This window comes from Aptenodytes patagonicus, chromosome 1 (assembly GCF_965638725.1).
Source record: "Aptenodytes patagonicus chromosome 1, bAptPat1.pri.cur, whole genome shotgun sequence".
Taxonomy (NCBI): domain Eukaryota; kingdom Metazoa; phylum Chordata; class Aves; order Sphenisciformes; family Spheniscidae; genus Aptenodytes; species Aptenodytes patagonicus.
Window position 1 is genome coordinate 83586507 of NC_134949.1, and position 21883 is coordinate 83608389.

Genomic DNA, 21883 nt, shown 5'->3' on the forward strand with positions numbered 1-21883 from the left:
ATCACCTCCCTGTCCTCCATGTGCCTTAGCATAGCTTCCAGGAGGATCTGTTCCATGATCTTCCCAGGCACAGACGTGAGACTGACTGGCCTGTAGTTCCCTGGGTCTTCCTTTTTTCCCTTTTTAGAAATGGGGGTTATGTTTCCCCTTTTCCAGTCAGTGGGAACTTCACTGGACTGCCGCAACTTCTCAAATATGATGGATAGTGGCTTAGCAACTTCATCTGCCAGTTCCTTCAGGACCTGCGGATAGATCTCATCGGGTCCCATGGACTTGCGCACCTTCAGGTGCCTTAGGTGGTCTCGAACCTGATGTCCTCCCACAGTGGGCGGCTCTTCATTCTCCCAGTCCCCGCCTTTGCCTTCTGCAGCTTGGGCGGTGAGGCTTGAGCACTTGCCGGTGAAGACCGAGGCAAAAAAGTCATTGAGTACCTCTGCCTTCTCCATATCCCGGGTAACCAGGTCTCCCATTTAATTCCAGAGAGGGCCCACATTTTCCCTAGTCTTCCTTTTATCTCCGACGTACCTATAGAATCTTTTCTTGTTGCCTTTAAGCATCCTTGTTTTATTCTGTTTTGTTTTTTTTTTAAGATTCCATTGCTTATTTTGCTACAAGAGGTAGGCCAGTGATGTTGGAAGTACTTATAGCAGTCTTTGGTTTTCATAAACGTATGTTTCATAATATAATAGGATGGAAATAACACTTCAAACACATTTGCTTCTTGATTTTTACATCTGTGCAAGGCTGAATCTGATTCCACTTCTATGACATTATACAAGGAAGGCATATTTTCTTCTACCATAACTCTGAAACATTGTAAACTTTCCAAACATGGAATGCTTTCAGTAGAGGACTTGGTATGATCCAAGCACGAAGATTTCACAATTCTATTAATGCACGTAGTGGTAAGGGTATTTTTCTTTTTACCAAGGAAGAAATTTATTGGTAATGCCTATCTAGCATCTCTGATCAGAGGGTTTTCCCAAACATTTCAGAATGATAGTTGTGTAATTTGACTATGGATTTTTTTTTCATCCCTAAAGACAAGGTAGCTGTTACTTTTTACTGGACATTGAAAGCAAAGAGGTCTGGAATAAACTACTAATCTTAACTTTAATTGTCATCTTATGGAACAATTGTTTTCACGTGCAGAGACTGAATACAGAATGGCTATAAGAGTCATAGGTCTTGAGAGCCAGTAGTGGTCTTGTGTATGTCTATAGGTGCTGTAGTCATTAGCTGGGGATTCAGTTGCTAAAGCCCTTGTAGCATGTGGTCACTGTGATGGTGCCATGTCCCTGTATCTTCCTGTACCTTTCACCAGACTTCCTGTTTGCAATCTTTAGGACTCGGTAGTTTCTGTCCTGGTGCACCTAGCTTTCCAGCTTAACTGTGGATTTGGTGAGCACAAACTGATTTAACTCCTGCAAAGAAGTGTTGTTTCAAACTCAGAAGGATGGCCTTGTGTATTGATATGTGGAAGGGTAGAAAACCCAGCACTTGGTTCAGTGCAAACGAGACCTGATCTAATATTAGTCAATAGAGAGCAAGGGTTTCTTCAATAACAAACTTCTGTGAAAGTGGTTTTTTTATTGTTTGGGTGCGTCAGTGGGGGTCCATGGTTCTGATCATTGTCAAGCTTCAAGAAGGACTTCCCAGATGCTTTCCTCCTAAGTCACATGCCTCTTTGCTATCAGTATGAGAAAGTGGTCAAAACAGTCATTGTATCATACTAGTTCACTCAAGAAAAAGAACTATATGTAAATAAGCCTTTCTGTGAAAACATGTTTTCCATAGCCAGGTACTTCTAGGTTGGTATATACTCATCTTGACATGATTTTGAATATTTTCAGTAATACAGCTCAGTCCCCTTTGTAATGTCATGAAATGAAATCTGTAATAATCTTTTCTGTTTAACTGTGCCTAGCTGTTGACCATCTTAATTTTTTTTCTTTTAGGTATTGGCACATTAATAGCAAACAATGTTTATGATGCAGCATACCCACTTCATGATGTATGTATATACTATTAAAAATCTAGTTCTCTGATGGTATCACTCAATAGCGCATATGTTTATTGCCTGTGACAATGAAAATATATTCTAAAAGTGTGTGATTCTAGTATGAAAACTCTTACATAAGTACATTTCAAGTTGTGACCTAAAAGTAAAATCAACAATCTTGGAACAACTGAGCAATCTTTTATTGAATTTTATCTGGTTTTACATCAGTTATTAAATTATTTTCTTTCTCTAGGGTGAATATGAAGGCCAAAATGATGACATGAATGAAAGAAAGGTAAAATACATTGCAAAATTAATTTCATATTAGGTATAATGTGATAAATGTGAATTAGTGTCCTAAATACTATCATAAAGCATTAACCAGTGTTCAATCAAGTAAATGTTTTTACAAATGCATATTTTTTGCATTACTTATTTTGCTCTATTTTTGCATATAAAAAATTTTTCACAAGACTTTTTATAAAGTCTTCTTATGAAGTATTTCAGTGAATTTAATTTGATATTTACATCTTGAAATGCTTCAGTTTTCCCTCTGCATGCATAGACAAGATTTTTCAACCTGTCAGGAAGCAAAAGTTGTTAAATAACTTATATGATTATTTTCTTTCCACAGCCAGATGGTACTATAGAACAATGTTTACTAGAATAAAATATAGTTGTATTTTTCATTTGATTATGCATTCAATTAAATTACATGCAATTTCTAAAAATCTGCTTCCAATTATTTTGTAAATAAAAAGTTTCTAGCTATCAAATGACTTTTGAAAATATATCACTGACCAACTGTCTGCACAAGAGAAATGGATGCATAATCAAAGACTATGCAAATTCAGACTGTTTTTAATACATATACTTACTATTAGAAATGAGCAAAAATGTTTAATTACTGTAATCCATTAAGATCCATTCCATATTGTTCGCTAATGTTTGCTCTTTTTTTTTTTTTCCTTTACATACAAACAATAGGACAGGAAATGAAGGGGGGAAATTGTGGGGAGAGAAAGGGGGAGAGGGAAGAATGAAGAAAAAGAGAATGTTTGGATGCCTAAAATATTTACTACACTAGAAATTCAATCGCATGTATTCTTGGTGACTTGTAAATAATTTCATGAATGCTTTTATCTCTGTGGTATTACATATTGGTATATGCCATCTGTTGCCTGAAGAAGAGGTAAGAAAATGCCTTTAATTTGGCAAAACACAGTGTAGTTCTCAAGAGTATAATTGCCACAAATGATGGTTATTTGAGCATTTGAAGTGAAGACTGACTTCATAGGTCATGCAAATAAATTTGATTTCTCCAGGATTAGTAAAAATTTGAGTACATAATTTCTTTGTAGTTTTTGGTAAATAGTGTTAACATTCAGCCACTAGATGTCTTCATGTGCCATATACAATTTAATTTAGTATATGAACCTTGGTAAGCAAAAGAGACAAAGCTGGAAAACAAACTATGAAGAAGCTTGTATATTTATGTCGGTTATTTTGAACTTTTTGTTCATGAAGAAATTGTCTATGCTGTACTTGCAGAATTTTCTCTAAGTGATAGTAGTGATACAGTAATGGACTCTGAAAGTCAGCTACATAGTTTACTGACTTATAAGGTTAGCAAAATTTTTAGAGAAGAAAGGTAAATGAACATTAGTCAATGGAGGAAGATTGGGTACTGTGGAAAAGGGGGGAAGAGGGCCTAAAAGGACTAGTGTCTGGAAAAATATTCACCCTACTAGTTGTATTTTGCGCTGCCTTCTTTTTGTTCTGCCTATTAGGCTCAGTTATGAAGTGTTAAGTATTAAAAACATAAAAGGTTCTTTCCAGAAATACTCCATTGATTACTCACATATGTCTCTGCTGCCTAGCCATTGAATCTGCTGTTGTATTTCTATGCATAACATCATCTGTTTTCTATCTGAATCTAATAGTCTCAGTGTTTAATTTCCTGAAAAGCCCCGATCAGGTTTAAAGGAAAGGAGGGCATTTCTCAGTTTTATTTTTCTCTGCCTCTTTTTATTTTGTCCGTTTTAACTTACCTGTATCTTCCATTTCAATTGTCTGTTGTATAAGCCCAAAGAATGATGAACTGAGCCTGTCTGGGGTACTTATGCCAATAAGGCAGCACAAGTAATTAAGGTTTATGTACCAGTTCATAATATAAAAGGTTAATCCTCATTAACCCTCTTCAGGATTTCCTTGGAAAAAATGCAGTGTGAAACAATACTTTTGTCTCATCCTATGAGAATTAGAAATCTGCAGTCAGTGAAACCCACTCTTTTCCTAAGACTGTTGATTAGAGTAAAGGAATTTCCCTGTTTTAGTGTGATTTCTGCTCTAGAAAAAATCTTTTTAAGAAAGCTATTGCACAGCAGCATGGTAATAACTTGCCATTAGTATAAACACTGACTTGGTCTTTTTTAAGCTTCTAGCCCACTGGCAACTTGTAACCCTTCATTGCTAGCAATATGTTTGACATTGAGAAATACATAAGGGCTTTGTTACCTACCTGGGAACTACACTGTTGTCATATACTACAACAACATCCCTGGAATATTAGAAGCAGATTGGAAAGTATTATTATAAACTTACAGAAAGTAGTGCTTTTAAGTGAAGCTGATAAAGTACAATAAATTATATTACAAAACTCTTCCTAGAATTCCTTTCAATTTAGTAAATATCATGAAAGGAAGCACATTCCAGCTTCCAGATTAAGCTTAATCTTCTAAAATTGCAGTGTTGAGACTGAGGTTTAGTGTGGGCAACACACATGAATGGAAAATATTCATGCCATAAACTCACCTTCAGTGCTTTGGAATCAGAATAACCAGTGTGATTCTGTAGTCTGACATAATGCCATAGCAACCTGTTTCCGAACTGACCGTGATTTTAGAAAGACCTTTCTTATTGCTCTTCAAATTTCATTCTGTAGCTGTGTTCAAAACAGCTTTTGAATAGTTCTAATAATTTAATAGCTTTAACTTTCTTGTTTTGTATATTTCAGTGAATGCGTTTATTAGTATGATCATTTATGCAAATAAATAAAATTGTAGGTAATGCTGTGGGGTAATGGCAAGGGGTGATTTTGAATAGGTAATCGCAAGTATTCGTATGAAAATATCAATATGGCAGCCAGGGCAATCCTCTTCAATTCCTGTTGAAGCCAAAGAAAATCAAACCTAGTCTCATAATTTCTTTCCACAAGTGCAAAGCATTTTGCAAGACTCTGCTCCAGAAGAGTAATATTCTAAAAGCCAAGACTCCATACTCCTTGAATCTCATTGCCGAATTCCCAATTGCTTCAGCAATTTTCAGCAAAAGTGTAGGGTTTACTCCCTGATCTATGAACAGAAAATACTTTATGCTGTATCTTCAATGAGTATGCAATGGCATAGCTCTGTTCACTTAAATGGTTGCAAACCAGTTACCGTATTCTGAACAATAATACTTCGTTGGTGCATGTTTGCAGGATCCAGGTCTTAATTGGTCACTTGATATTTATATAGTTTTCACATAGTATCTGCAGGAGGAGAGGCATTATAAACAGGAGAAAAATGTGATTGGAAAACCTCAAAATATCTCAAGATAACTCTGCAGTTACAGTATCTGAAATTTCTCCACACTTACTTTAATTGTGCTGTTAACTTCATAAGATGGTGTAGCGTGCTGCTAGCTGTCAAAATGGACCATCTGACAAATGCAACTACTGATAATTGCAAAAACTATATGTACTTTGTTACTAACATCCTCTCCAGCTCTTGCATACTTACATAACTCCATTGTGCAATAATCTGTTATTTGCTGGAAAAAAAGCACCATGCTTAATGAGCATCTATTTTGCAGATAGAACTGAACAGTTTGCAATCTAGTCTGGAACTAAGCTGATGAGTTCCACGTATTACACATTTTGAAAAAATCTGTATCTTACTGTTTTAAAATTACTGCTTTTGACTGTCTTTGGAGTTCCTTTTTTTCTGTTAAAGTAAAAAATAAGTAAAAAAATATTTAACTTCTCTGCAGAATATCTTCTGTATGTACCTGGTTGTGTATTCGTGTGCATGTGTTTCTTGGTTTGTGTCTTCCTCCCCAGCAGCTTTAAAACTTATTGCCCAATCCCAGCCAAAGTTTACTGAAGAATAGAAACCTCCAAGGTATTAACTCAGCAATTACATTGCTTCACATTAACTACAATTTCCATGAGATAGGTGAGGGACTGTCAGTGCTAACAGCAAGGGAGAAACTGAAGTATGAGGTCATCTCTTGGAGCCAGCAGATATTCCACACAGAAGCTCATTCTCAAAACACAGTTTCATCACTACTCCAATTTTACTAGGAATGACGTGGTGCCTTATTTTAAAGGAGCTGCCCGCACCTCTCGTATGCTACTCTTTTTCTGGACCCCCTCCACTTCTTTTTAGAAAATAGGGATAAAAGGCTTGATACCTGCCCTTTTGGATGATACAGATTTATAATCTATAAATAGTGATGTGGTTAATTTTGTTTCATTTATCATCATATTCTGGTTATTTGTTTATTATTTTTTGATGCACTCTGTACTTCAAGAAATAGTTTTCAATGAGCATGTTGTCTTAGACTGCCTACAGTCTTGTTGCAGCATAAAACTGTGAGAGGAATACAAATGATTCAGGTAGTTCCACAGAAAATTTTGCTCCTTTGCACGGGACTGCACTGATTTTTATTTTCCTCTGAAGATCAAATATGGTGAACAGTCATCTAACTTTGTTAGATCCTGCTGATGTTTCCTTTGAGCTTCCTGTGGTCTTCATATAATTCTGGAAAGCTTCATTTTTGAATGTCCTTTCTGAATTATTAATAAATGCATACACAGTTATAAAATGTCCTGCTATCAAATTAACTCTTTTAACAAATTGTTAATTGCATGGTAATTTCTATCCAGTGGCTGGCTTTTGTTTCAGAACAGCGTGATGTCTTTCACACCATAATTACCAGTTTCCTTTACAGCCTCTTGTAAAAGAGTACCAAAGGTTTCTTTCTTCTTTTTGAAAGTTCAACAAAGTTGTGTCACATAGATCACAGCAATGAAAGAGGGAATGAGGAAGACTATCCTGAGTCCCTTGCCTATGGCAGTTGGGTGTATGGTGGTTAATATACCACAGGTCCTGAAATGCTTCCTTTTATCCCACTGGATTCCTCCCATCATAAGAAGTTTCTGTAGGATCTGCGCCTTCCTTTGTGCTGTCTGTAAGCTGTGGGTGAATTTGCATTTCCAACAGTAAACACGTGAACTTGTGTGTCCATGTGCAGCATGGGGAGAGAAGGGGCTTTTACATGGGCTCTACTGGGTATAGTAGCCTCAGGAGCTGAGCAGGAGAGCAGGATGGTTTTGCCACATACCTCTTGGTATGTTTTTACGTACCAGTTTACCAGTTTTGAATTCTTACCTCAGTTCACTTCACCTTGGACCTGGAAACACTGGTCAGTACTTATCTATGGTGTGATTCCAGACATTAAATAAATTACATCATAGAAGAAATCCATTCTGCAAGTAGAATTATTTCTAGCATCTTTCCAAAGATTTCCACAAGACTACAGCATCTTTTATTTTTCCTTTTGAGCCTTTCTATTTAACATCACTGTCTAATAAATGTGGTGCGGAGGGGGTAGGTATGGGGAGAAAGATGTGTGTACACCATCCTCTCATTGCTTGCTTGGTTGGAGTTGTCCATAACTGTCTGAAAAATATACTTGGAAGTTTGTTTTGAAGTATGGGAAACTGCTTTTTTTGGTACATATATTTTTAACTCTTAGAAGATGATTGTAAAAACAGATGGGAGCACTTCTTTCAAGTTAATTTTCTTTTTTTTTTTTTTTTTTTATTTAGTTGCTGTATCGAGAATGGGCAAGATACGGAGTATTTTACAAGTTTCAGCCTATTGACCTCATAAGGTAATATGGACACGTATAAAACACTAAGGCACCTGGTTCTTAGCTGATGCAGATTAATTAAATTCCTTCCAGTTACTCCAGCAAATGAAATCTTGGATTGATCAGAGCATTAAAAACAATGCTCTCACTGCTTTTCTGTAGCTCTGATAATAGTTTACTGTAACAAAAATACACTAAACAATAATGTACCTTTGTTTTTGTATAGTGCTTATTCCTGGAAGAATGTCATACTTCAGATTTTTTTTTTAAAAAAACATTAATTCTTTCAAAAAAGAGGAATTTCCATTTTCATTGATGAATTTTTATTGGATAGTATGGTCACAAAGTCTGATGAATAATCAGAAGCTGGTGTTCACATCATGAATCAGTGTGAAAGTATTTGACAGTTTTGAAATTGATTTGATTTTTTTACTCCTGGTTTTACAAGTTTTATTCATCTGAACACATCCATATGTGTTCCTAGTGTTTTTTGTATATTTTGAATTTTGACGTTACAAACATAGAAGAAGTTGGGCTTAAAATAAGACAAAACAAAACCACCATGCTTTTTAAGGAATTTCAACAATATCTCTACAAGAAAGCCAAACCAAACCAAAACAATTTTTGTTGTGTACTATAAATACTGAGTAAAGAAAAGGAAATGTTTGTGAAAACTGCTGACTTGAAATATTCTTACATAAGATATCTCTCTAGGAATAAATGAACTGTGATATTAACAAACAAAGCATAGGAAAAAAAACCCAAAATCTGTTTCTGGATAATTTGTATACATAAGAAAGATGACATTCATTAGCATTTCTCTTTCAAATAATCAAACTACAACTAGGCTTTTTATACAACCTGCCTCTACGTGATTACCTGCAAAAGCTGATGTTAGTAATACAGATAATCAATAATCTTTGTAAAATGTATTTATTATATTTTGAGTTAAAGTTGAAATGCTGCATAAAGTTTTTTCAAAGACTTAACCATTAACTCGTAGTGTGAGCAGAATTGCTCTTTATTGGGAGAGAAATGTTTTAAATTGACAAATGGTAGTGAGACCATCAAATCTTATTGAGGTTCTGCAAGACTTTGAAATTTCCACTTCTTTGCCTCAATGTTTTTGTGCAGGATTTATGTACTTTTTGAACACCAGTTATTCCAGGCCAGGCTACTGTATAGAATAGATAAACTCAGAACAAGATTACAACACTTGGTATGTTGTTAGTAAATATCACAAATGTTTAGTTAAACTGTGACTGGCTAGAGGAATTCTCAAGTTTTACCCGAACTGACAACTCAGCTGAATTAAAAATAGAGGTACATCTGCTTACACTCCATCTTCATTTGTATCTTGCTGTCTCCATTATAATGTTTCACTATACTGATATGATTTCATAGAAATTCTGTGGTTTAAACTTCTGTGAGAAAGAAAAAAAAGACCAGACATGTGCAATTGATTCTTTGTTCTCAGAGATGATTTTTCTTGCTTTTATCTTCCATACTTTGCTTGACTGCAAGTTTGACTGTTAGCACTAGAATAAATGTGGTTTTTATTTTCTGGGTAATGTTAGAGCTTTAGAGTATATATACCTGAAGAATTACTACCCTTTTCTTTCTGCAACTGAACTAGGTTTTTGCACCTCTGTACCATGGGGGGCATTTGAGCTCAGTGTCAATGTGGATGCTTATTCCCTTGGCAAACATCAACTACACTTTGTGGATTTTGATAATTTACTATGATCCTTCTTTCTTAGATTGATTAGATTATACTCAACTTTTTTCTGGTTATGGGAGCACTGTGGAACTTAACAGGTTTATATACAGGCTTTGATGGACAGAAGAAGCAGCATTTATTTTGCCTTATATTCAAAGCCTTTTCTGACTGATGATTTAAAATACATTAACAGTGTTGAAATATGTTGCTTAAATAATATTCACATCCCCAAATTAATTAGACATTTTAGTCTAATTTTTAATACAACTTGCAACAGTGCAAATCTTTTTAACTATTTTAACTATTTCACCTTTTTACAGTAAGAATGCAAATTGAAAGTCATTCTTTAACCAAAATGCCTATGCTGGAAGACTAGATATGGCACTGTAGAGTTATTATAAATCATTCCCGGTGCCTCAGTTCCTTGCTTCTGGCCATACAGTTGTTGCCAGTTTCCAAGTGATTGTACACCAAAGCTAAGAACCACATTATTTGTTATGCTCACTCTTGGCACAGACCAGGGATTCTCTGAGGTGCCTTCTAAGGTCTGATATCCTGAGGAAATGCTAACTGCATAGTCAGTCATAGAATATTTTCAAGTTCTTAAAAATGTAAAACCAAATAAAGGACCATTACGATATTCACTGACAGTTCCATTCACCCCTGTGTCTTAATCTGTAAAAGTATTCTGCTCTGGCTTTATGCACCTCTTCCGGCTATAGGGAAAAGCTAATTTTTTTTGTAAATTAAGAAATACAGTTGTTATTGAGGAGGGTTTCATCAAATAAGAACATGGTGGGTGTTACATATTTCTATTCTACAGCAAAACAATTCCAGTTAAAAACTTTAAGGGAATATATAGTGCAGATTATGCAGATAGTACAGTGTGAATTGAGGGCTGATTTGTAAAAAGTTTATAACACCCAGTCTCTCAGTGCACATCCAGATATTAAATAACATTGCTTAAAACAAAGCCTGGCTAATGCAGTGCTTTATTTTCAAAAGCATATGAATGTCTAAATATAGCCATATTAATTACATTTTTGCCTTTCATACATGTCTATTTTCAACTCAGATGAAGAGGATGATAAACATTTTTTTGAGAGGGAAATTACAAAATTTTTGCTAACAGATATCTTAGGTTATCTGAAGGTTTACCTCCGCTTTCAGTCACCCTTAGACTTGGAAGGGATGAGTGATATATTAACAAGTAGAGAATGAAAGTTGCAGGTCTGGGATGTGCAGGGCTCTAGAGGTTTGCCTGTTATAATGTACTTTTTTTTCTCATCCTAATTTAAGTATTGATTTCTACTAGAGAGGAGTTTCTCTAGTGTAGCTTTCTTGTAGGAATGCACTTAACCAACAGTAGTTCCTCTCAATCCTTGTAATGTAATTTAAAAGGTGCTATAAAAACATATCTGTGGTTCATTGATTTTTTTCTATTTTGATGATGCTCTTTCCTCAAATGAAGATGAGTTCAAACCCAGTTCTTAGCAATTTTTGCAGTTAATCCTTTTGTTAATTTCCTAAGGGGTAATACTACTCTTGAACCAGAGACAGGGAGGACACTCCCTAGGAGTTTTATGAACATGCGTAAAGAAATCAGGTTTTATGATTTTTTTATAAATGTTATAATATGTTAATCCAAGTTTTAACTAGTGATTCTAGAATGAATAGGTTGTGAATAGAGACCTCTGGAGGTCCCTAGACGTACCCTCTGCTCAAAGCAGGGCTGGCTTGAAAGCCAGATCAAGTTGCTCAGGAGTTTTGAAATCTCCAAGGGTGGAGATCACATGACCTCTCTGGGTACCCTTTCCAGTGCTGCACCACACTCAGGGAAAAATTTTTTCTTTCTGTCCAGACCAAATTTTCCTTGGTACAACTCGCAGCTGTTGTCTCTTGTCTTTTAGCAGTGCACCTCTAATGAGTTATAACAGGTCAAGAAAACATACAGCAAGCGTAAGAAGTGCAATAGAATTTATAATGAATCATATTTCTGGTTGAATGCAACCTTTATCACTTAGGAGCTCTAAATGACAGATGAAATGAGTCTGCTAAGGTTACTGATATCACAAAGAGGTGGTTATCCTTCTGAGACAAAAGCTTACTTAACTCCTGGAAAATTGGCAAGTTACCTTCTTAATGGACATCTTGAAGTACCTGCAGATGGGAACCTGTGTATGAACTGAAATTCCGGATAGAGGACCATCATCATAGAGTGGAGGTCTCCTTTCGTTATCTTATTATTAATATAAAATTATTTCACCCTAAGGAAGACAGCCAGCATGGCTTCACCAAGGGCAAGTCCTGCCTGACTAACCTAGTGGCCTTCTATGTTGGAGTGACTACATCAGTGGACATGGGAAGGGCTACAGATGTCGTCTGTCTGCACCTCTGTAAGGCCTTTGACAGGTCCCCCACAACATCCTTCTCTCCAAACTGGAGAGGTATGGATTTGATGGGTGGACTGTCCAGTGGGTGAGGAATTGGTTAGATGGTCACGTCCAGAGGCTAGTGGTCAACAGCTCTCCAGATGGAGATTGGTGATGAGTGGTGTCCTGCAGGGGCCCGTATTGGGACCAGTACTGTTTAATATCTTCATCATTGACATAGACAGTGGGATCGAGTGCACCCTCAGCAAGTCTGCAGGTGACACCAAGCTGAGTGGTGCAGTCGACACACCTGAGGGACGGGATGTCATCCAGAGGGACCTGGACAAGCTGGAGAAGTGGGCCTGTGTGAACCTCATGAGATTTAACAAGGCCAAGTGCAAGGTCCTGCATGTGGGTCGGGGCAACCCCTGGTATCAATACAGGCTGGGGGATGAAGGGACTGAGAGCAGCCCTGCCGAGAAGGGCTTGGGGGTACTGGTAGATGAAAAGCTGGACATGAGCCAGCAATGTGCGCTCGCAGCCCAGAAGACCAATCGTATCCTGGGCTGCACAGAAAGAAGCGTGGCCAGCAGGTCGCGGGAGGTGATTCTGCCCCTCTACTCTGCTCTGGTGAGACCCCACCTGCAGTACTGCATCCAGCTCTGGAGCCCTCAGCATAAGAAAGACACGGACCTGTTGGAGCAGGTCGAGAAGAGGGCCACGAAAATGATCAGGGGGATGGAACATCTCTCCTGTGAAGAAAGGCTGAGAGAGTTGGGGTTGTTCAGCCTAGAGAAGAGAAGGCTTCGGGGAGACCTTATTGCAGCCTGTCAGTACTTAAAGAGGGCTTATAAAAAAGATGGCAGCAGACTTTTTAGCAGGGCCTGTTGTGACAGGACAAGGGGGAATGGCTTTCAACTAAAGGGGGGTAGATTTAGACTAGATAGAAGGAAGAAATTTTTTATGCTGAGGGTGGTGAAACACTGGCACAGGTTGCCCAGAGAGGTGGTGGATGCCCCATCCCTGGAAACATTCAAGGTCAGGTTGGATGGGGCTGTGAGTAACCTGATCTAGTTGAAGGTGTCCCTGCCCATGGCAGGGGGATTGGACTAGATGACCTTTAGAGGTCCCTTCCAACCCAAACTATTCTGTGATTCTATGATTCTGTAAGTCAAGCAGAGCTACGTGCTTTTTTATTTGTGGTGGAGCTTATTTTAATATTAGTGCTTCTAAAAGGTCCCAGCTCATCAGCTCCTTCTAGTCCATCTCCTTTTTCATGTTTTCATTTCTATTTCCTATTGCTAGGACTTCACCTAGCTTCTTAATAACTAAAAGGCTACATTATCTATAGCATGATTACTTTCAAAGCACCAGATGCCTGTATATGCTTATCTTGCTGTAAAGCCTAAAAGTGGGAAGACATGGTCATTGTAAAGATTAAGTTTATGTATACAATCACTCTTTTTGCAGGAGTAGGTGGAAAAGCGTATTAACCAAAATATTATTTATAGTGTATAGCATGTAAATCAAAACTTGGGAGTTTCTGTTACTCAAACTGTCTGCCTAATATATTTCTTCCTTCCTATTTTTAACTATGTTTTTCTTTTGTATGGAAAATTGTTTCAACTTTGTCTGTAATGAATTTTGGCCCTTCATTGCAGTGTGCCTGTGTTGAACCTGCTTTTGTCCGAACAGTCACCAGTTCTCCCCTGTTCCTGCATTTGAATGCTGTCTTCCTAAAGCAGAACAGCCTGCAGCTTTCTCTTCCTGGCAGTTTTTAAAGTGATGACAGACCTATAATGTTCAAAAGTTTGATTGTCTCGGCTCTGGATACTGTTGCCTTCACTTTCAATGTCTTGGGGCCTGTGTAGTGCAGTGTTCAATGTAAGCAATCAAACTCCAAAAGTGTTCTTACTGGTTTGCCTTTTTTTCTTTTTTCTTCTTTCATCAAACTTCACCACAAAAGACAAACCGCACATATCTGCTTGCCCTACTTAGGATAGGGTAGTTTTAAAGGAGTGATAAAATAAGAAAATGGGAGTTCTGCTGAAATGGTGTTTTTATTGTCTTTAGAGATAAGTGTTGCTTCCTTGGCAAAAGTGTAGTTAAGATCAATTTCTGGTACCGCATTCTTCTAACTGTGGCCATCTATCCTGCTCAATACATTAGCAAATCACTGCTTCTTTCACCACCGTTCTTTGTAGCCACATCTTCATCTCTGGAGAGAGAGAACATTTGACTCCACATACTGTCTAGAACTGCAAGAACTTGGAAATAAAGGTCTGTGGTGCCCTCCCTAATTCCAGAGGTACACTCAAATGTTGTTCGATCATTGTTTACACTAACTTTGGTGTTATTGATCCTCAAAGTGCAGATTCTCCTGTATGTTTTAATTCCTCTGCTTCTCTGTCACCCTTCTGTTTTTATTGTGAATTAACCTAACCAAACGTCCGATCTTTATCTTTTATGCAATGTAACCACTTTGGCAGAAAGCAACTTTGTGATATGTGGTTATCTCATGGGGATTGAACAACACTCTCTAATGCTTGCCACAGAGCTAAGCCTAATCAGTCCAGAATAATATTTTGGGAGAGATACATATACAGCACCCCACTCTGTGGTGGGCTGGCTGACCCAGCAGGTCAGTCTTATACTTCCTAGATTTGCAACAAATATCTGTGTCTTTTCTGAAAGCCAGGTTCCAAAGCAGGGAACAGTGAAGCCTGCCTCCCATATACAGCTGGCAGACTGAGAGCAGTGAGCTCCCTTCACGCTCTCCCTCTGCAAGGCTCACATGACTATCACCAGCTTCCATAAGGCTGCAGAGAGAAGACTCCACCATGGTAGATGTGCAGGATAATACCCACTTCCTAATGCCTGGAGAACAGTTATGTTACAAAATTTTCTCTATGCTTAAGCAACTGCTAGTTCAGGTGGTTATTTACTACCTTCTGAGGAAGACATCACTTACAGCGTGGAGTCTGTACACTGTTAAAATGAGGAGCTTTTCTCTACCTGACAGTTGATTCCTTATTTAACAGAAATGCCTATTCAGTGGAAACCAAGCATGTTTCAGACTTACCCATTGATTCTTTTCTTTTATAGCCCCTTTTCTTCACTGTGTGCCAGTGGGGTGCTCCTCATTTTTCAGCGTTCCCTTTTCCTTTGAGGGAGAAGGGAGCTTGCTTTCTTTTTGGGTATTAGTGATCAGTGTGTTTAGAGTGTTGTGCTTTCCCCCTTAGTCTGGTGAATTACTGTAGCATTATTCTGAGACGACACTGATTCATGGGATCCTGGAGAGGGTTCCCTTATGCCAGGTGGGTAGTTACAGTAAAAAAACAGTTCTTGGTAAATAACTAAATGGCTCAGTTCCCACACAGAAGTATGGGAACACTATGCAGTTCTTCCCTGACTGTCTTTAGCAGGCATATCTTCAACATTCACAAAGATGCTGAGGCTATATGCAAGGAATTCTTTATTAGGAAAAAGAGAAAAAAGCTTTAAGCCTGGGAAAGTACAGTAATCAAACAAACATAGCATTAAATAGAAAAATGCCCATGAGCTCTACCAGTAACTTTGGCAGTAGTTCATCTGCTCCTTTCCAAACCTCTGATGAGAACGTGCCTGAGGCAATAATCTGAGCATATCTTCTCACTATAACCCTTTTGCACTTTGAGTCCAACATCTTTTTATAGTTCCAAGGAACTCTACAACAAAGATTCATTCCCAACATGGGGTACGTTCAACTTACAGTTCATCATCATTAAAGCACTAGGCACAGTGGGATGTGCTATGCCAGCATCCACTCAGCCTTGATGTTGTCCTTTATGCCAGTTTTTAGAGCAGAGAGCTTCCTGGAGGGAGCCAGAAGCAGGTGGAACCCTGGAGCAGAGTCCTAGCTGTTGAGAAAGGAGCGCTTTCTCCATCATTATAATTCTTTCCCCTTTCCAGTCTGTGTGATCTCATTACCCCTCATGACCCCAGTTTATTTATTAATGGACTTTTGTATCATGTCATACGTCCATTAAAATGGACTGCATATTAGATGCTTGATGCTAGGACAGCACTTTTCATCTGCAGTTGTAGGGAGTTTCCCCTCCACCTCTGGAACTTCTCATCACAGGGCTTACACGAGTGCTCCAGCCTGTGTTTATTGCAAAGCAGAGGGTTTTTGCTCATGGTGCATAAATCACTGAAGAATTTGTATTGAATTATTCTGCTGGGTGCAGGCCTGTGACTGGAGTGAGATGATTTACTTACAGCTCTGCATTTCATAGACTTTGCCAGTCCTGTAGGAAGTTGTTCTCTCTCTGTCTGTTTTGGCAAGAGCTTGGTCTTATTTATTGGTGCTTGTATGAGAGATGGAATTTTAAACTGTAGGTTTGTATTGCAGTGCTGAGGAAAACCAGATCCCTGCTTTCCGATAAACATAATTCCCAGGCTTCAGGTCACTGTCTGAGCCCTAAGATCCTCATTACCATCCAGATTCCTCACTCCTTTGGTGGGATTTTCAAAAGCTAGATCCAGCAAAGGATGTACACATCTACATCAGGACTTATGCAAAGCCAAGGCTCTGAAGACTGAAGTTGTTGCTGTGCAGCTTCCTGGTGCCTCCCCCTTGGATTGTGTAGTTTTGTAGGCAGCTAGAGTTCGGTTTTATCCGTGTGCAGAACTGTCTCAGGCTAAGTTCCGTAGTGCCTGTATGATGCCTAAACTTCACAGCCAGAAACTTGTATTTCTTAATGGACTTGAGTGATAGGTCCCAATCCAACAGGTATCGTTGGAGGTGATATCAGTGTATTTTGACAGGAAATGCAAGTTTGTTGTTTAAAACTGGAGAAGCAAAAGCCAGAGGTGGGAGGCCACATTGAAACAAAAGAGGAAGTCCTGCACATTTTTATATACATGCTTATAAATATTTGTAGGCATCTAGAGGTGTGTATGGCTGGGAACTGCAGGGAGTAGAAAGCAGTTGCTGCATTTGGGTGGTTACAGTTCTGTTTATCTTTCTTGTAAAACTGCTCTTGACATCTTAATCTCAGTAGAAAGTTCTGGCTATGGCATGTTGGGGTGAAAGGAGGTCCTTTTCCGACTCCTTGAGTGCTGACCAGGGGTTAAGACCAACCCTTGTAATCTGGTTTAAAGGTATACCCCAATATTAAGATGCTTTGTATGAAAATCCTATCTCTCTCTGTACAAAAGTTACATTAGAACAGACCATAGCTTTGTCTGATCCAGTAATCTGTCTCCAAAAGTGGGCAAAACCAAGGTGGCAAGGGAAGAGATTAAGAACTGGGCACCATGTAACAGTTATCCCCAGAAAACACCTGCAGAAAGAAGGTTTCCAACATGAGAAATCTCTGAACTTCAACAGTCAGTACAGAGAGCAGAAAAATGAACATTTTAGTGCGGTATTGAGCAGGTGATTACTGCTGTTGTGTACTACTGTCTTTGTGGAATAGTTGCAATTGAAGTGCTCAAAGATCACAAAATCACAGAACGGTTGAGGTCGGTGGGGACCTCTGGAGCTCATCTGGTCCAAACCCCTGCTCAAACAGGGCCATCTAGAGCCAGTTTCCCAGGACTGTGACTAGATGTTTTTTGAATATTTCTAAGGAGAGAGACTCCACAACCTCCATGGGCAACCTATTCCAGTGCTCGGTCACCCTCACAGTAAAAAAGTGTTTCCTGATGTTCAGAGGGAACCTCCTGTGTTTCAGTTTGTGCCCATGTGCCCATTGCCTCTTGTCCTGTCACTGGGCACAACTGAAAAGAGCCTGGCTCTGTCCTCTTTGCACCCTGCCTTCAGGTATTTACATACATTAATATGATCTCCCCTGAGCCTTCTCTTCTCTAGGCAAAACAGTCTCAGCTCTCAGCTTTTCCTCATATGTGAGGTGCTCCAGTCCCTTAATCATGCTTGTGGCCCTTCACTGGACTCTCTCCGGTATGTCCATGTCTCTCTTGTACTGAGGAGCCCAGAACTGGACACAGTACTCCCACTGTGGCCTCACCAGTGCTGAGCAGAGGGGAAGGATCACCTCCCTTGACCTGCTGGCAATACATTATCTAAAGTAGCCAAAGATACCATTCACCTTCTTTGCAGCAAGGGTACATTGCTGGGTCATGTTCAGCCTAGTGTGCACCAGGACCCCTGGGTTCTTTTCTGCCAAGCTGCTTTCCAGCTGGGTGGCCCCCAACAAATACTGATGCATGGGGTTGTTCTTCCCCAGGTGCAGGACTTTGCACTTCTCCTTGTTGAATTTCACGGCGTTCCTGTTAGCTCATTTCTCCAGCCTGTTGAGATCCCTCTGGATGGCAGCATGACCCTCTGGCATATCAGCCACTCCTCCCAGTTTTGTGTCATCTGCAAACTTGCTGTGGGTACACTCTGCCCCATCATCCAGATCATTAATGAAGATGTTAAACAGGACTGGACCCAGTATTGACCGCTGGGATACACTGCTAGTCACTGGCCTCCAACTAGACTTTGTGTCACTGACCACCACTCTCTGGGCCCGGACATTCAGCCAGTTTTCAATGCACCTCACTGTCTGCTCATCCAGCCCATACATGAACAACTGCTCTATGAGAATCTTATGGGAGACAGTATCAAAGACCTTACTGAGGCCAGGTAGGCAATATTCACTGCTCTCCCCTCATCTACGAGGCCAGTCACTTCATCATAGAAGTTTATGAAGCTGGTCAAGCATGACTTCCCCTTGGTGAAGCCATGCTGACTACTCCTGATGATTTTCTCGTCTTTAATGTGCCTGGAGATGGTTTCCAGGATTAGCTGCTCAATCACCTTCCCTGGGATTGAGGTGAGGCAGATTGGCCTGTAGTTCCCTAGGTCTTCCTTCTTGTCCTTCTTGAAGATGGGGGTGACATTTGTTTTCCTCCAGTCTTTGGGCACTTCTCCCACTTGCCATCATCGATCAAGAATTATTGAGAGTGGCCTTGCAATGACATCTGCCAACTCCCTCAGCACTCGTTGGTGCATCCCATCAGGGCCCATGGTCTTGTGTATGTCCAGTTTGCTTCAGTATTCCCTGACCTGATCCTCTTCCACCACGGCTACATCTTCCTTGCTCCAACCTTTCCCCCTGATCTCTGGGACCAGATTCCTGAAGGCCTGAAAGATAATGAACCAGAGGCTTGCATGCGTTTAACTTGCAGGATGCATTTGAATGACTTTTGTTTGCCTTTCCATTTGTCACAGTCTCAGAAGTCTTGAGGACCAGCAGTTTAAATTTTAGTTAAACAAGAAAGTTCTGTAACTGTCTTATTGGCTCAAAATGCCAAGAGGCAAGCCTTGCTATCTCAGGGTGTGCAGTAATACTGTGACTAAAAAAGAATTTATTATACTTGTCTTTCATTGGAAATTAGCCACTAGATGGTGTCTATCTGACAGTAGTAATACTTACAGTGCAAGTATTTACAAGTACTTACTAAAGCAAATACATGAAATTAATTCAGACTCTGTAGTAAGGCTTAGCTATATTAATTTGAAAAACAAGAAAGCTTTCATGAAATATTAGTTATTATAAATCAAAGTTATTTATGAAAAGAAGTCAGTATTTGAGCTTCAAACTCTGTTAATCTAGATGATCAAAATCATGCAAATTATCTTGTGAAAACTGGAGATTAGGAAAGTGATAGAATATCAGTGACCTCACATTTGTTCAAGGTAAAAACTTGGGCAAACATCTCATTTGCAAGTACAGAAAAGCCAGAAAAGCAAGTCATAACAAGTTTTTAAAAAATAGGAAGAAAAAGACTAGGTAACATCCCTGCTAGTCTGAAAGAAAGGCTGATTCACTGTATTGTCTTAAATAGGTTACTCCTTATTTGTAGGAGCTTGTGGAGTTTATTATGAGAGAAAATGTTATATGTATAACTGAATGAATTATTTGTTTCTTACGTAGAGCGTCACTTGGTGTGCTGAGGTGTTTATGAAGTGAAACTGTACTCCCTTCCTCATAGGTAATCTCTATTGTCTTACATTGGTATTGACTCAGCCTCAGGTAGCCAGGCTACCTGCTGTGGATTTTTAATTTGCCAGGTTTGGAGGGTTACTGACATTTTTGAATGCTAATGTATGCTAAAGAATAAAGCGAAGAAAGCTAAAGAGAGCCACTGAGTTTACATAGGTTGTCTTATGCATGAGTTCTTAAAAGTGACGGGACAAACACTGCATAATTACTCTTGCTGAAAATGTCTTTCTTTAGTAAGGTGTGCTGTGGCTACTGCAGTCTCAGAGACATGTAGAACTTTTGTAGGCAAAGAACATGACAGGCAAATCCAGACATCAACAGAATAATGTAATCAGGCACTTAATACTTTCAAACACTACATAAGGTTAAGGACTGCTATTACTGCACCTAAAGTGCTATGTATGAGTACATTATTATTTTTATGTTCCTGCAAATCATATTCTCTTTGTGTCTAGCTCTCTGATAAAAGGTCTCTTTAACCGTGGGGATCTGGACACTTTACAAAGGCCATGCACAAATCCAAAAATGCTCTGTAGAAGCACTGAAGCTTTGTATTCTCCCATAACAGAAGGGAGAACGCAGTTACAGTGCTTCTGGCTAACCAGCACCATCTTGGTTGCTTATACAACTGGTAGGTAGACAGCCTTAATTTCTGTCTCAGTCACATTACATGTCTACTTATTATGCTTCTGTTGTTCTTTGTATTACAGTCAGTAAACAAAGGCTTTTTTAAGTTTATAATCCATCACCACAAACTATGCCCTTTCAGTTTTATTCTGACAATTTCTTGGAATGGAAGCAACAAGGTTTGTGAATCTATGAAGCTCAGTGAGTGGCTTGTCTTAGTTTTATTTCTTTACAGGGTAAGGTTTGATCTTTTGCTATTTTAAATTGCAGTTAATACACAAATTCTGTGTTTTTTTAGTCTAGATATTTTTCCAGGTTTTTGAATACATTAGAATTTGAGAACTTGAATATTCCCTTCCTCCACACACATTACCTTCTCCCTAAACAGTACCCTGTTACTGTGTTGAATAGTACTTATTTCTCAAGAGCCAAGAGACTAGGGGAAAACATAGTTCTATATCTAAGTGAATTTCAAAATTTCTGTTCTCTAATTGCAATATTTTGATGGTGGTTTTTTGTCCTATAATAGATCACAAGTAATATTGCATAGTGCCTTGGAAGAAAACTGTGGCTGGTATAATCTGTAATTTAGGCAGGTTTGGCTCCAGACTTCAGGTACCATTGGAGGAGATGTCAAATATTTGTTAACTAATGATTTCAAACAAGAACTTTAACTAAAAGGGCTTGATTAAATGGCTCTTGTGGCACCTTGCTTTGTTCTACTTTCAGACAAGAAGGGTCAGATTCGTAGTTTCTCTGTTGATCTTTGGTGAATGCTCTCAGTCAGAAGCACTGCAGGTGACTCAGTGCATTACTTGCTAGAGAAAATACACAGGGTATGAAGACTTTTATCAAAAGCCAGGCTGTGGCTCTGAACTTGTTTCCAGGTCTTACTGATCTGGTACCAAGTGTTCCCAAGTGAATGAGGGACATTTGCAGGTGTGGACACAAACGTGAATGTTAGAGCTAGCTTTCATCATTTAGAGTTTGATTTAGGGTTCTTGCACTGGCTTATCAACTGTTTTCACAAACACTCTCATAATCACTCTCTACTGGACAGTCTTGATCTTTATCTCCCGTTTAGGGAAAGCCATGCGCTCTTACCTTGAACAGAGGCTCCTTTCTTTGTTTTCTGTATGCAGAACCAGTTGTCCTTTCTAATGGACTTTTTCTTTCCTGCCTCAGACTCAGCTGCAGTGTAATTTAGCTAAGGTTCTGTAGTTGTTTTTCTCCTCCTCTTAAAATT

At 38.9% G+C, this 21883-nt stretch overlaps 1 protein-coding gene across 1 annotated transcript in view; it reads left to right on the plus strand.

Moving 5' to 3' along the window:
- The window catches only part of ANO2 (anoctamin 2), a 213668-nt gene that overhangs the window by 52756 nt on the left and 139029 nt on the right, over positions 1-21883 (plus strand). The window contains exons 8-10 of the mRNA XM_076328786.1: positions 1959-2014; positions 2256-2297; positions 7878-7942. Coding sequence (XP_076184901.1) covers positions 1959-2014; positions 2256-2297; positions 7878-7942 — 163 coding nt within the window. The remainder of the gene's footprint in view (positions 1-1958; positions 2015-2255; positions 2298-7877; positions 7943-21883) is intronic.